The 12,743-nt window shown below is 56.5% G+C and overlaps 1 protein-coding gene across 2 annotated transcripts; it reads right to left on the bottom strand.

Annotated features, from left to right (window-relative positions):
- Nucleotides 1–1,464: 1,464 nt before the first annotated feature.
- Nucleotides 1,465–12,094, bottom strand: LOC148812570 (L-rhamnose-binding lectin CSL3-like). Of its 2 annotated transcripts, XM_088908594.1 has the most exons (9): nt 11,880–12,094; nt 8,877–8,900; nt 8,131–8,208; nt 7,311–7,446; nt 5,770–5,879; nt 4,351–4,395; nt 3,819–3,954; nt 2,615–2,722; nt 1,465–2,077 (listed from the first exon to the last, which is right to left on the bottom strand). In XM_088908594.1, coding segments are annotated over exons 1-9 (669 nt in total). In that variant the 5' UTR covers nt 11,911–12,094; the 3' UTR covers nt 1,465–2,076. The 2 variants fall into 2 exon arrangements, with proteins under 2 accessions (XP_088764720.1, XP_088764717.1); XM_088908591.1 differs by lacking the exon at nt 1,465–2,077 and having other exon boundaries at nt 2,611–2,722.
- Between the last annotated feature and the right edge of the window lie 649 nt (nt 12,095–12,743).

The raw sequence follows: 12,743 nt of genomic DNA, 5'->3' as shown, positions 1-12,743 counted from the left end.
TTCATGTACTGGAGTGTCCAGTCAGTGTGTCTGTATGAACCCCTCTCTCTCAGTGCAGTGTTCATGTACTGGAGTGTCCAGTCAGTGTGTCTGTATGAACCCCTCTCTCTCTCAGTGCAGTGTTAATGTACTGGAGTGTCCAGTCAGTGTGTCTGTATGAACCCCTCTCTCTCTCAGTGCAGTGTTCATGTACTGGAGTGTCCAGTCAGTGTGTCTGTATGAACCCCTCTCTCTCTCAGTGCAGTGTTCATGTACTGGAGTGTCCAGTCAGTGTGTCTGTATGAACCCCCCTCTCTCTCAGTGCAGTGTTAATGTACTGGAGTGTCCAGTCAGTGTGTCTGTATGAACCCCCCTCTCTCTCAGTGCAGTGTTCATGTACTGGAGTGTCCAGTCAGTGTGTCTGTATGAACCCCTCTCTCTCTCAGTGCAGTGTTCATGTACTGGAGTGTCCAGTCAGTGTGTCTGTATGAACCCCTCTCTCTCAGTGCAGTGTTCATGTACTGGAGTGTCCAGTCAGTGTGTGTGTATTAACCCCTCTCTCTCTCAGTGCAGTGTTAATGTACTGGAGTGTCCAGTCAGTGTGTCTGTATGAACCCCTCTCTCTCTCAGTGCAGTGTTCATGTACTGGAGTGTCCAGTCAGTGTGTGTGTATGAACCCCTCTCTCTCAGTGCAGTGTTCATGTACTGGAGTGTCCAGTCAGTGTGTGTGTATGAACCCCTCTCTCTCTCAGTGCAGTGTTCATGTACTGGAGTGTCCAGTCAGTGTGTGTGTATGAACCCCTCTCTCTCTCAGTGCAGTGTTCATGTACTGGAGTGTCCAGTCAGTGTGTCTGTATGAACCCCCCTCTCTCTCAGTGCAGTGTCTATGTACTGGAGTGTCCAGTCAGTGTGTCTGTATGAACCCCTCTCTCTCTCAGTGCAGTGTTCATGTACTGGAGTGTCCAGTCAGTGTGTCTGTATGAACCCCTCTCTCTCAGTGCAGTGTTCATGTACTGGAGTGTCCAGTCAGTGTGTGTGTATGAACCCCCCTCTCTCTCAGTGCAGTGTTCATGTACTGGAGTGTCCAGTCAGTGTGTCTGTATGAACCCCTCTCTCTCTCAGTGCAGTGTTCATGTACTGGAGTGTCCAGTCAGTGTGTCTGTATGAACCCCTCTCTCTCAGTGCAGTGTTCATGTACTGGAGTGTCCAGTCAGTGTGTGTGTATTAACCCCTCTCTCTCTCAGTGCAGTGTTCATGTACTGGAGTGTCCAGTCAGTGTGTGTGTATGAACCCCTCTCTCTCAGTGCAGTGTTCATGTACTGGAGTGTCCAGTCAGTGTGTCTGTATGAACCCCTCTCTCTCAGTGCAGTGTTCATGTACTGGAGTGTCCAGTCAGTGTGTGTGTATGAACCCCTCTCTCTCAGTGCAGTGTTCATGTACTGGAGTGTGCAGACGGTGTTATGGACACAGTTCCAGTCGGGGACAGCACTGGACAGAGCACGTTTATTGCAGAGAGGAGATGAAGAGATGAAAGCAGGTTCTATAGACAGAAACCGCGAGAAGGTTCATCAGTGAGGCTGGAAGAAGCCGCTGGCGAGGGTGAGGCGGGTGTGTTTGGTGCACTGAGACACGTTCAGCTGTTTGAACTAAACGAGCTGAGCCCATCTGTCACCTCCAGGGATCTGGGCTCTTGAGGAAGGGGGCAGTTTCCTCTAGAAGTCTTCCTGTCTCTTTCCAGAGTCAGATCCTGCTTCAGTTCTTGTGTTGTTTCAGTGGTTCTGATCCGCTGTTCACACCCCTGAACGCCCAGCGGGCCGTGAAGCAGCCTGGGTCTTTAACCGCAGGCTGGGTCCTCACTGTGGAAGGAAGGAGAGAGGGAGGGTCTGGTGGAGACAGCATGAGCCACGTTTGCTTTTGCATCTCCAAGCAGTCGTGCCCCCGGGCCTGGGCCGGGCCTGAGGTTCGCTGCGGTCCGGGACGGGGGGGCTGGGACTGGGAAGTGATGGGGGAGAGGTCGAGCGAAGCGTTGGGAAGTGACAGAGGTCCCGTGGAGAAGTCGTCTTCATCGTGGGGCGCAGTTTCGGTTTCCGGCGCACGTCTGTAACCAGATCAAGGTGCTGCTCAGCTCTGTTGTGTGATTGGAAATGTCTTTTACCAGCAGTGCGTCAGCCTGCTGCTCTCCCTTGTGCTTTCATGTGTTACTGTGACAAGACGTCAGGTGACAGGTGACCCCTGTGTCCCAGGTCATGTGACAGGTGCCAGTGCGACCCCTGTGTCCCGTGTCATGTGACAGGTGCCAATGCGACCCCTGTGTCCCAGGTCATGTGACAGGTGCCAATGCGACCCCTGTGTCCCGTGTCATGTGACAGGTGCCAATGCGACCCCTGTGTCCCAGGTCATGTGACAGGTGCCAATGCGACCCCTGTGTCCCGAGTCATGTGACAGGTGCCAATGCGACCCCTGTGTCCCAGGTCATGTGACAGGTGCCAATGCGACCCCTGTGTCCCGTGTCATGTGACGGTTTCTAATGCGACCCCTGTGTCCCGTGTCATGTGACAGGTGCCATGCGACCTGTGTGCTGCGGGTGGTATACTGAGGTCTGCCTCGGAGTCAGGAAGCTGGAAGCCGTACTCACCACGGGCTGCAGGTGTACGTGACGTCCAGGTACTTATAGGTGCCGAAGCAGGGGTCCGAGAACACGTCGTTAGTAGCCGGGACCTTGCACTGTGTCTTCCCGTCGCACCTGTGGGGTCGAGCAGCCCGTTATCAGGAGCTAGTGGGCAGAACCGCGCAAGGGGACACCCCACCGAGACTTGGAGTTCCCGCAAGCCTACAAGAACTACAAATCCCAGGGAGCCGCGGGACAACTGATGGACGACTATCGTGTTTCACGGGGTTGATCGTTCGCCGCTGTTTTTTTTGCCGGGCTCGACTGGCAGCGGCTGTGTAACGCGAGGGGCCATTCCTGCAGGAGAGGGGGCTCCCCGCTCTGTACCCCGAGCGCACCTGTGTCCCTGTCCTGGCAGGGTGACCTCGTTCTCCGATCCAGGGTCCCGGAGGATGGTCTTCGAAATGGACAGTGTCAAGTGGTAGTTTCAGCGTTCTGCACATTTCTATAGCTAGCTAACTCTTAGGCCCTTGAGAGTTGTCCTAGAGCTGTCAGGAAACCCTGCAGCTCTCGGACCTTAATCCTGAACTCATCCCACTACTGAAGGACTGGTGTTGCCTCCTTTCACAGCCCCCCGGGAAACATGGGTCCTGCACATATAGTTCCACTAGTTACAGCACATTTCGTCCTGGGGGGGGGTGTGAATACCTTTCTCGTTTCCTGCTATCGAATTGCTCGGGGGCAGAGGTGACGTGACCTCCCACCTGTAACTCGTTCTGTTGTAGGATTTATTTGAGGAATATATGTCTGTGTATGCACAGTCTGTCCTGGTTTATATCTGTATTTGTTGTCCTTGTTTTTAATGTACAATTGAATACAAAGTACCCTGACAATGCCCTGAGCATCGGAAGGCGCATCGATCAGAATAACATTGATTGGCAGCGTAGTTGACTTGTTGATAGTTGATAATAATAATTGATCTATTATTAGATTTGGATTGGATCGATAGATTAATAAGGTGGTTGGCTGATTGATGGGGTGATCAGTAGACCTGCTGACTGATGAGTGGATTGATAGATCTGTTTAACCGACTGATTGATAGATGGATCAGCTGCCTGATGGAATGACTGATTGATTCAGATTTGGTAAGTGATCAGTTTGAATTGATTGGGTGACTGACGGATTGGTTGATGTGACTGGCAGAGTGGCTGGTTTGAGCGACGCCCCTGACCTCTTCCTCAGGAGGCTGAGCGTCCTGGACAGGACACACTGGACGTTGGTCAGTTGGTCTGCGGGCCGGCCGCTGCTGCAGAGGTAGCGATCCCGGCGTCCGTAGTTGGCATCGCCGATCCGGATGGCCTTGTCCCCTGCAGAGGAGGGGGGGAGGAGAGGATGATGGGTTGTGTCCCGTGTCAAGATCCCACCAGCTGGAGGAGCTCCTCCAGTCAGGACAAGAGGTGCTACTGTACACAGAGAGGGGTGGGAGGGGGGAACAAGCCGATACCCTGGCTTCTCTCCAGACACAGCTGGGTGAGCTCCTCCAGTCAGGACAGGAGGCGCTACTGTACACAGAGAGGGGTGGGAGGGGGGCACAAGCTGGTACCCTGGCTTCTCTCAGGACAGGAGGCTCTACTGTACACAGAGAGGGGTAGGAGAGGGGAACAAGCTGTTCTGCAGGCAGATGGGACTGAATAGCCTCTCATCTCTGTGCGCTCCGACACTCTTATGGTCCCTGTGCAACACTGATCATCGGCCTCTCTTACCACAGTCGAGCTCGCCAGTCCCTCCTTCGCAAGTGACGCTTCTCTCTGGGAAAGCAGAGAACGAGCAGAATGAGAGAGGGAGAGAGAGGGAGGGAACGGGTCTTTACTATCGCAGCCAGCGTGTGTCTGCTGGCGAGCGCTGATGGTCTCGACGGGCTCCTTTCAAAATCCCCGATCCGTATCCGCGTGCCGAGAGGGTAACTGGAATTCATGAGACAGAGGCTCCTCTAGGACAGCACTATGCTTTAGACTGCTCAGTGTCCGTCTCTGTTTAAACCCATTTATACTGATCGTACACTCGTATACGAGCCAGGATGGACAGATCTGTCTACATTATTAAATCTGATTGCTGCACATTTGTGAGAGACTTTTAAGCTGTAGCTTTGAGGGCCTCTTACTTAATAAGCTTGTAGTCTCACGCAATTAAAGAGCCTCCAAATGTCTATTTCAGAATTGAATAGGTTTGCAAGCGAACAGTGGTCTCGCCCTGCTGGCAGCCCCCCCACTGGAGCCAGTACCTGGGGGGGAGACTCCTGGGAAAACACTAAGGCTGCTGCTGGGAGAGGTGTGAGTGGGGCCAGCAGGGGGCGCTCTCACCCTGCGCTCTGTGTGGGTCCTGATGCCCCAGTATAGTGACGGGGACACTGGACTGTAAACAGGCGCCGTCCTGCGGATGAGACGTCAAACCGAGGTCCTGATTCCTGTGGTCATTAACAATCCCAGGCTGTCTCTCGAGAAGAGTAGGGGTGTTACCCCAGTGTCCTGGCCAAATTACCCCCCTGGTCTTTACCCATCATGGCCTCTTGATAACCCCCCTCTCTGAGCTGGCTCCATCACTCTGCTCTCCTCCCCACTGAGAGCTGGTGTGTGGGGAGAGGACTGGAGCATCACCCAGGTGGGGTTGCACACTGGTGGCGGTAGTGGGATCCCCATGACGTGTAAAGAGCTGCACACTGGTGGCGGTATTGGGATCCCCATGACATGTAAAGAGCTGCACACTGGTGGCGCTAGTGGGATCCCCAGGACCTGTACAGAGCTGCACACTGGTGGCGGTAGTGGGATCCCCAGGACCTGTAAAGAGCTGCACACTGGTGGCGGTATTGGGATCCCCATGACGTGTAAAGAGCTGCACACTGGTGGCGGTAGTGGGATCCCCATGACATGTAAAGAGCTGCACACTGGTGGCGCTAGTGGGATCCCCAGGACCTGTACAGAGCTGCACACTGGTGGCGGTAGTGGGATCCCCAGGACCTGTAAAGAGCTGCACACTGGTGGCGGTAGTGGGATCCCCAGGACCTGGAAAGCACTGTATGTGGTGTGTCCAGAAAAGTGCTGCACTCTTTTTACAGGGTTTATAAACTATAAACACTCTCCAAAATGGCTGCGTAAAGTGGTGTGTATTAAGGTGGGGAGACTCACTGGAAGGGCTGCAGACGTACTTGATGTCCAGGTACTTGTAGGTGCCTACACAGGGGTCTGAGAAAACATCGTTGGTGGCCGTCACCTCACACTGCTTCGTGCCGTCACACCTGAGGGGTGACAACAGCGCAGGACAGCGGTTATCATCACCTTTCACACTCGCAGCCTGGCGTGATAGCCTTGCCACGATGGTGGGGTTTGTAGTTCCCCTCCGCCTGCAGTCCGGAACTACAAAAATCAGGAAGCTGCGGGAGAACGGGCGGCCAACTGTCACGTTTCACGGGGGTTTAGTACGGCGATCGCGTGTTTCAGGGGCGGACACCTGACGGGGTGCTCTGCGTGGCGAGCAATACCAGTGTGGGGGAGATATGCTGGAAGGCAAGGAGGGGTCCAGTAGGCTACGTTTTGTAGTACAAGTAGAAGAGGGCAAAACGTTTATTAACACAGGTATTGTGTTAAATCAGGATAAGCCTTTCTCAGTCATAGTAGTACCTGCTATCCAATATAGGAACTGCCTTTAGAGATCGCCTGGGGTGACCAGATACCAGTGACACTATTTCGAAAAAAGCAGTTATTGTCTCCATCCCAAACACCACACACCTGACTCTTTGAGAAATCGCCTGTGGGGACCAGATACCACTGACACGGTTTCGAAAAAAGCAGTTATTGTCTCCATCCTAAACACTATACACCTGACTCTCTGCAGGAGACCAGAGTAAGAAATCCCCTTGGGTGATTAGATACCACTGACACGGTTTCGAAAAAAGCAGTTATTGTCTCCATCCCAAACACCACACACCTGACTCTTTGAGAAATCGCCTGTGGTGACCAGATACCACTGACACGGTTTCGAAAAAAGCAGTGATTGTCTCCATCCCAAACACCACACACCTGACTCTTTGAGAAATCGCCTGTGGGGACCAGATCCCAGGTGCCACGGGGCTGCGAGGAACAGGCTGGTGTCGCTCACAGCCACACCACCCCGAACGCGCCCGATCTCGTCTGATCTGGGCAGCTAGGCGGGACCGGGGCCTGGTTAGTACTTGGCTGGGAGACAAGCCTGGGAATACCAGGTGCCGTATGCTTTCCAGAGCGCAGATCGCTCAGTCGAGGGAGCATCAGACTTTTAATCTGGGGGGGTCCAGGGTTCAAGTCCCTGCGCGGGCGGTCGTGGGCTTCTTAAATCTACTGCGAATGTCATTATCGATCGTTTTGGGCGGAGCGGTGGGCTCTGCGGCTCAGGGTCTGCGCCTGTGGCTGGACGGGTTTGCTGGTTCAAATCCCGCGGCCGGCAGAGGAATCCTACTCCGTTGGGCCCCTGAGCGAGGCGCTGAACCCCCAACTGCTCCAGGGGTGCTGTACAATGGCTGACCCTGCGCTCTGACCCCCAGCTTCTCTCCCTGTCTGTCTCTCTCTCTCATGGAGAGCAAGCTGGGGTCTGCGAAAAGACACATTCCTCATGCAAGAAACTGTACATGGCCCATAAAGTGATGTGATGTTATGCGAGGGGGGCAGGAGGTCGGGGTTCGGCGGGAGCTCACCGCTGGGACATGACCGCCAGCGTGCTGGGCAGGAAGCACTGGGCGTTGGCCAGCTGCTGGGGGGGCCGGCCTTCGCTGCAGGTGGAGTGATCGGTGCGGCCGTAGTTGGCGCTGTACATCCGAATGTAGCCGTGCTCTGTCAGGGACGGGATCGACAATGTCACCCTGAAACTCCCTGCTGACCCTGGACACACCCTCACCGGAGCCCAGCAGGTGTGAGCCTGGCCAGTACCTGGAGGGGAGACTCCTGGGAAAACACTGAGGCTGCTGCTGGGAGAGGTGTGAGTGGGGCCAGCAGGGGGCGCTCTCACCCTGCGCTCTGTGTGGGTCCTGATGCCCCAGTATAGTGACGGGGACACTGGACTGTAAACAGGCGCCGTCCTGCGGATGAGACGTCAAACCGAGGTCCTGACTCTCTGTGCTCATGAACAATCCCAGGTTGTCTCTCGAGAAGAGTAGGGGTGTTACCCCAGTGTCCTGGTGTTTACCCATCATGGCCTCCTAATAACCCCCCTCTCTGAACTGGCTTCATCCCTCTGCTCTCCTCCCCACTGATAGCTGGTGTGTGGGGAGAGGACTGGAGCATCATCCGGGTGGGGCTGCACACTGGTGGCGGCAGTGGGATCCCCATGACCTGTAAAGAGCTGCACACTGGTGGCGGTAGTGGGATCCCCATGACCTGTAAAGAGCTGCACACTGGTGGCGGTAGTGGGATCCCCATGACCTGTAAAGAGCTCTGAGCAGAGTGTCCAGAAAAGAGCTATATGAGTGTAATAGTTATTATTATTATTAATTCTAGAAGGATAAAGATGAGTCTTACCACAGTAGAGCAGAGCGGAGTACAGCTCGCAAGTTTTGCTCGCGCGTATGTCCAGTGGATGGAAATCTGCAACGTTTTCTGGAACAGAGAAAAACACGTTGGCGCTTTTTACACTGGGGGCACTTTCGGTCGGTTTGGACAAGATGGCAGCTGTGGTCTGAACTACATTCCCCAGCAGTCAATCTCAAACGACCGGCCCTCATCTGTCACGTGACCAATTGGAAGGCGAGGATTGGTCGAGTGATAGTTAAAATAGACTGTCCAGTCCTGGTCCTGGAGGGGTCAGTCAGTGTGTCCAGTCCTGGTCCTGGAGGGGTCAGTCAGTGTGTCCAGTCCTGGTCCTGGAGGGGTCAGTCAGTGTGTGTGTCTGCAGCAGGGCTGTCCAGTCCTGGTCCTGGAGGGGTCAGTCAGTGTGTCCATTCCTGGTCCTGGAGGGGTCAGTCAGTTGGTCTCACGGCCCCTGACCTACAGAGAGGGCAACTAAAATGAAAAGCCCCAGTCTGGACCCGACAGTCCGCTTGTCCTCGAACCCGAGCCGCTGATGGCCTCACGAAACTCAGTTACTGCTTATCTGGATGTGAGACCCTTGGCTGTTTCTGACCAAGCAGGAGATGTAAAAACACCCCCAACAAGAAGAAGAAGTCCCCAGTGCTGGTCTGGCGCCTCCTTGTGGACTGGAGGACTTGTGCGCCGCCAGCTGAAGGGGCGACAGCTAGCTGGGCAGCGGGTCGGTCCGGCTCGCTTACCGAAGCAGCAGGACGGAACCAGCACTGAAAGACAAGACCCAGGTACAGCCCGTCAGAGGGGTGGGGGGCAGAGGTGGTACAGCCCGTCAGAGGGGTGGGGGACAGAGGTGGTACAGCCCGTCAGAGGGGTGGGGGGCAGAGGTGGTACAGCCCGTCAGAGGGGTGGGGGACAGAGGTGGTACAGCCCGTCAGAGGGGTGGGGGGCAGAGGTGGTACAGCCCGTCAGAGGGGTGGGGGGCAGAGGTGGTACAGCCCGTCAGAGGGGTGGGGGGCAGAGGTGGTACAGCCCGTCAGAGGGGTGGGGGGCAGAGGTGGTACAGCCCGTCAGAGGGGTGGGGGACAGAGGTGGTACAGTCCATCAGAGGGGTGGGGGACAGAGGTGGTACAGCCCATCAGAGGGGTGGAGGGGTGGAGGACAGAGGTGGTACAGTCCATCAGAGGGGTGGAGGACAGAGGTGGTACAGCCCATCAGAGGGGTGGAGGGGTGGAGGACAGAGGTGGTACAGTCCATCAGAGGGGTGGAGGACAGAGGTGGTACAGCCCGTCAGAGGGGTGGAAGGGTGGAGGACAGAGGTGGTACAGTCCATAAGAAGGGTGGAGGACAGAGGTGGTACAGTCCATAAGAGGGGTGGAAGGGTGGAGGACAGAGGTGGTACAGTCCATCAGAGGGGTGGAAGGGTGGAGGACAGAGGTGGTACAGTCCATCAGAGGGGTGGAAGGGTGGAGGACAGAGGTGGTACAGTCCATCAGAGGGGTGGGGGGCAGAGGTGGTACAGCCCGTCAGAGGGGTGGGGGACAGAGGTGGTACAGTCCATCAGAGGGGTGGGGGACAGAGGTGGTACAGTCCATCAGAGGGGTGGAGGACAGAGCTGGTACAGCCCGTCAGAGGGGTGGAAGGGTGGAGGACAGAGGTGGTACAGTCCATAAGAAGGGTGGAGGACAGAGGTGGTACAGTCCATCAGAGGGGTGGAAGGGTGGAGGACAGAGGTGGTACAGCCCGTCAGAGGGGTGGGGGGCAGAGGTGGTACAGCCCGTCAGAGGGGTGGGGGGCAGAGGTGGTACAGCCCGTCAGAGGGGTGGAGGGGTGGGGGACAGAGGTGGTACAGCCCATCAGAGGGGTGGAGGGGTGGAGGACAGAGGTGGTACAGCCCGTCAGAGGGGTGGGGGGCAGAGGTGGTACAGCCCGTCAGAGGGGTGGAGGACAGAGGTGGTACAGCCCGTCAGAGGGGTGGAGGGGTGGGGGACAGAGGTGGTACAGCCCATCAGAGGGGTGGAGGGGTGGAGGACAGAGGTGGTACAGTCCATCAGAGGGGTGGAGGACAGAGGTGGTACAGCCCGTCAGAGGGGTGGAAGGGTGGAGGACAGAGGTGGTACAGTCCATAAGAAGGGTGGAGGACAGAGGTGGTACAGTCCATAAGAGGGGTGGAAGGGTGGAGGACAGAGGTGGTACAGTCCATCAGAGGGGTGGAAGGGTGGAGGACAGAGGTGGTACAGTCCATCAGAGGGGTGGAAGGGTGGAGGACAGAGGTGGTACAGTCCATCAGAGGGGTGGAGGACAGAGGTGGTACAGCCCGTCAGAGGGGTGGAAGGGTGGAGGACAGAGGTGGTACAGCCCGTCAGAGGGGTGGAGGACAGAGGTGGTACAGCCCATCAGAGGGGTGGAGGGGTGGGGGACAGAGGTGGTACAGCCCATCAGAGGGGTGGAGGGGTGGAGGACAGAGGTGGTACAGTCCATCAGAGGGGTGGAGGACAGAGGTGGTACAGCCCGTCAGAGGGGTGGAAGGGTGGAGGAAAGAGGTGGTACAGTCCATAAGAAGGGTGGAGGACAGAGGTGGTACAGTCCATAAGAGGGGTGGAAGGGTGGAGGACAGAGGTGGTACAGTCCATCAGAGGGGTGGAAGGGTGGAGGACAGAGGTGGTACAGTCCATCAGAGGGGTGGAAGGGTGGAGGACAGAGGTGGTACAGTCCATCAGAGGGGTGGAGGACAGAGGTGGTACAGCCCGTCAGAGGGGTGGAAGGGTGGAGGACAGAGGTGGTACAGTCCATCAGAGGGGTGGAGGACAGAGGTGGTACAGCCCGTCAGAGGGGTGGAGGGGTGGAGGACAGAGGTGGTACAGCCCGTCAGAGCGCCCCGGCGCCCACCCCAATTCCAGTACAGTCAGAACTGTAACGCGGCGCCCCCGTGTCGGGTCTGATCTGCAGTCGGCGTCACCGTCACGCAGGTAATGAAACGTATAAAGAGCTCACAACTACAACCAGAGGATCAGAAACGGGTTACGAGAGGAGAAAAAACAGACACAAACAGGAAAAAAAAAACCCAACACAAACACATTTCACCGCCGGAGCTCGTGACGTCACCGACGTCATTTGTTTCCTCAGATTGTTTCTCGAATTTCAATTTCAATTTCCGCTCAATTTTCCACCTCAAGAAGTACTAAAGAGGGAGGGAGGACTATTAGACCCTTTGGGTTGATGGAGGCGAAATTTCCCCAGAGGTAATAAATGGGCTATAAATTTAATTATTTTTTCCCAGATGTGTCTATTAAACGACACGATAAAAACAGCAAAGCCATCGCAGGCTGGGCGAGCCGGCTTACCAGCCGGGCTGGGGGGGGGAGATCTCCCTTCAGCTCCACGGGCCGGGTCCCTGCTGAGGGACGCCGGAGACGCGGGTTCGAGTCCCCCTCAGTGGTGGGGTGGGGGGGGCCCGACCTGAGGCGGCAGCGGCGAGGGCGCGACATCCCGACAGGCGTAAAAGCGCAAGCGGGTCGTCAAAAGCCGAAATCTCCACGCCGCGGCTCCACGGACTCACAGTGCCCCCACGGTACCCGGCAGACCCGATACACTTGGATCGATCGACGGATCGACGACAAAGACGACGGAGGCACGGAGGGGCTCAGGCGGAGATCCCGCTGGCCGAAGAGCCGGACTCTCTCTCTTTTTTTTACTCGTCACGCGTGGTCGCGACGGGAAAAACCTGGCGTGGGCGGGGTCGGACTTACAGAGGGCGGCGCAGAGCGCTCGGAACCGCATCGTGGGGCCGGGAGACGAGACGAGAGCGACGATCCGCCGGCTGAGATGCAGACGACGCGCGGAATCGTCTTTTTATAACCTCTGGCAGGAGGTTACGACGTCCTGTTGGCCCGAAAGCAAACACCTTGTTCCTGGAGAACCCGGGCTATTGTTTCGGTCTCCGGGGGGGTGGAGCGGACACCTCCTGTGAGGCGAGAACCCGGGGCCGCAGAAAACGAGAAAAACGAGAATTAATGAAAATGCACGTGATGCCCCGGCGCGTTGACTCGGCTTCTCACGGTGTTGACATGTTCCGAGAGAAGGGAAGGGATCGCGTTGCGGAAGCACACAACGCCAGCGTGTTCTGCGTGTTCCTGCTGGGGATCGCTGGTGTCTGTGTGTGTGGAGTCTGCGTGTTCCTGCTGGGGGTCGCTGGTGCTGGTGTCTGTGTGTGTGGAGTCTGTGTGTTCCTGCTTTGGGTCGTACTGGTTTCTGTGTGTGTGGAGTCTGCGTGTTCCTACTGTGGGTTGCTGATACTGGTGTCTGTGTGTGTGGAGTCTGTGTGTTCCTGCTGCGGGTCGCTGGCGCTGGTGTCTGTGTGTGTGGAGTCTGCGTGTTCCTGCCGGGGGTCGCTGGTGCTGGTGTCTGTGTGTGTGGAGTCTCCGTGTTCCTGCTGTGGGTCGCTGGTGTCTGTGTGTGTGGAGTCTGCGTGTTCCTGCTGTGGGTGAGAGGGACTGGTGTCAGTGTGTGTGGAGTCTTCGTGTTCCTACTGTGAGTCGTAGGCGCTGGTGTCTGTGTGTGTGGAGTCTGCGTGTTCCTGCTGTGGGTCGCTGGTGCTGGTGTCTGTGTGTGTG

This window comes from Atractosteus spatula (genome assembly GCF_055471065.1).
Source record: "Atractosteus spatula isolate fAtrSpa1 chromosome 10 unlocalized genomic scaffold, fAtrSpa1.hap1 SUPER_10_unloc_2, whole genome shotgun sequence".
Classification (NCBI taxonomy): domain Eukaryota; kingdom Metazoa; phylum Chordata; class Actinopteri; order Semionotiformes; family Lepisosteidae; genus Atractosteus; species Atractosteus spatula.
This window is presented reverse-complemented; position numbering and strand designations above follow the sequence as displayed.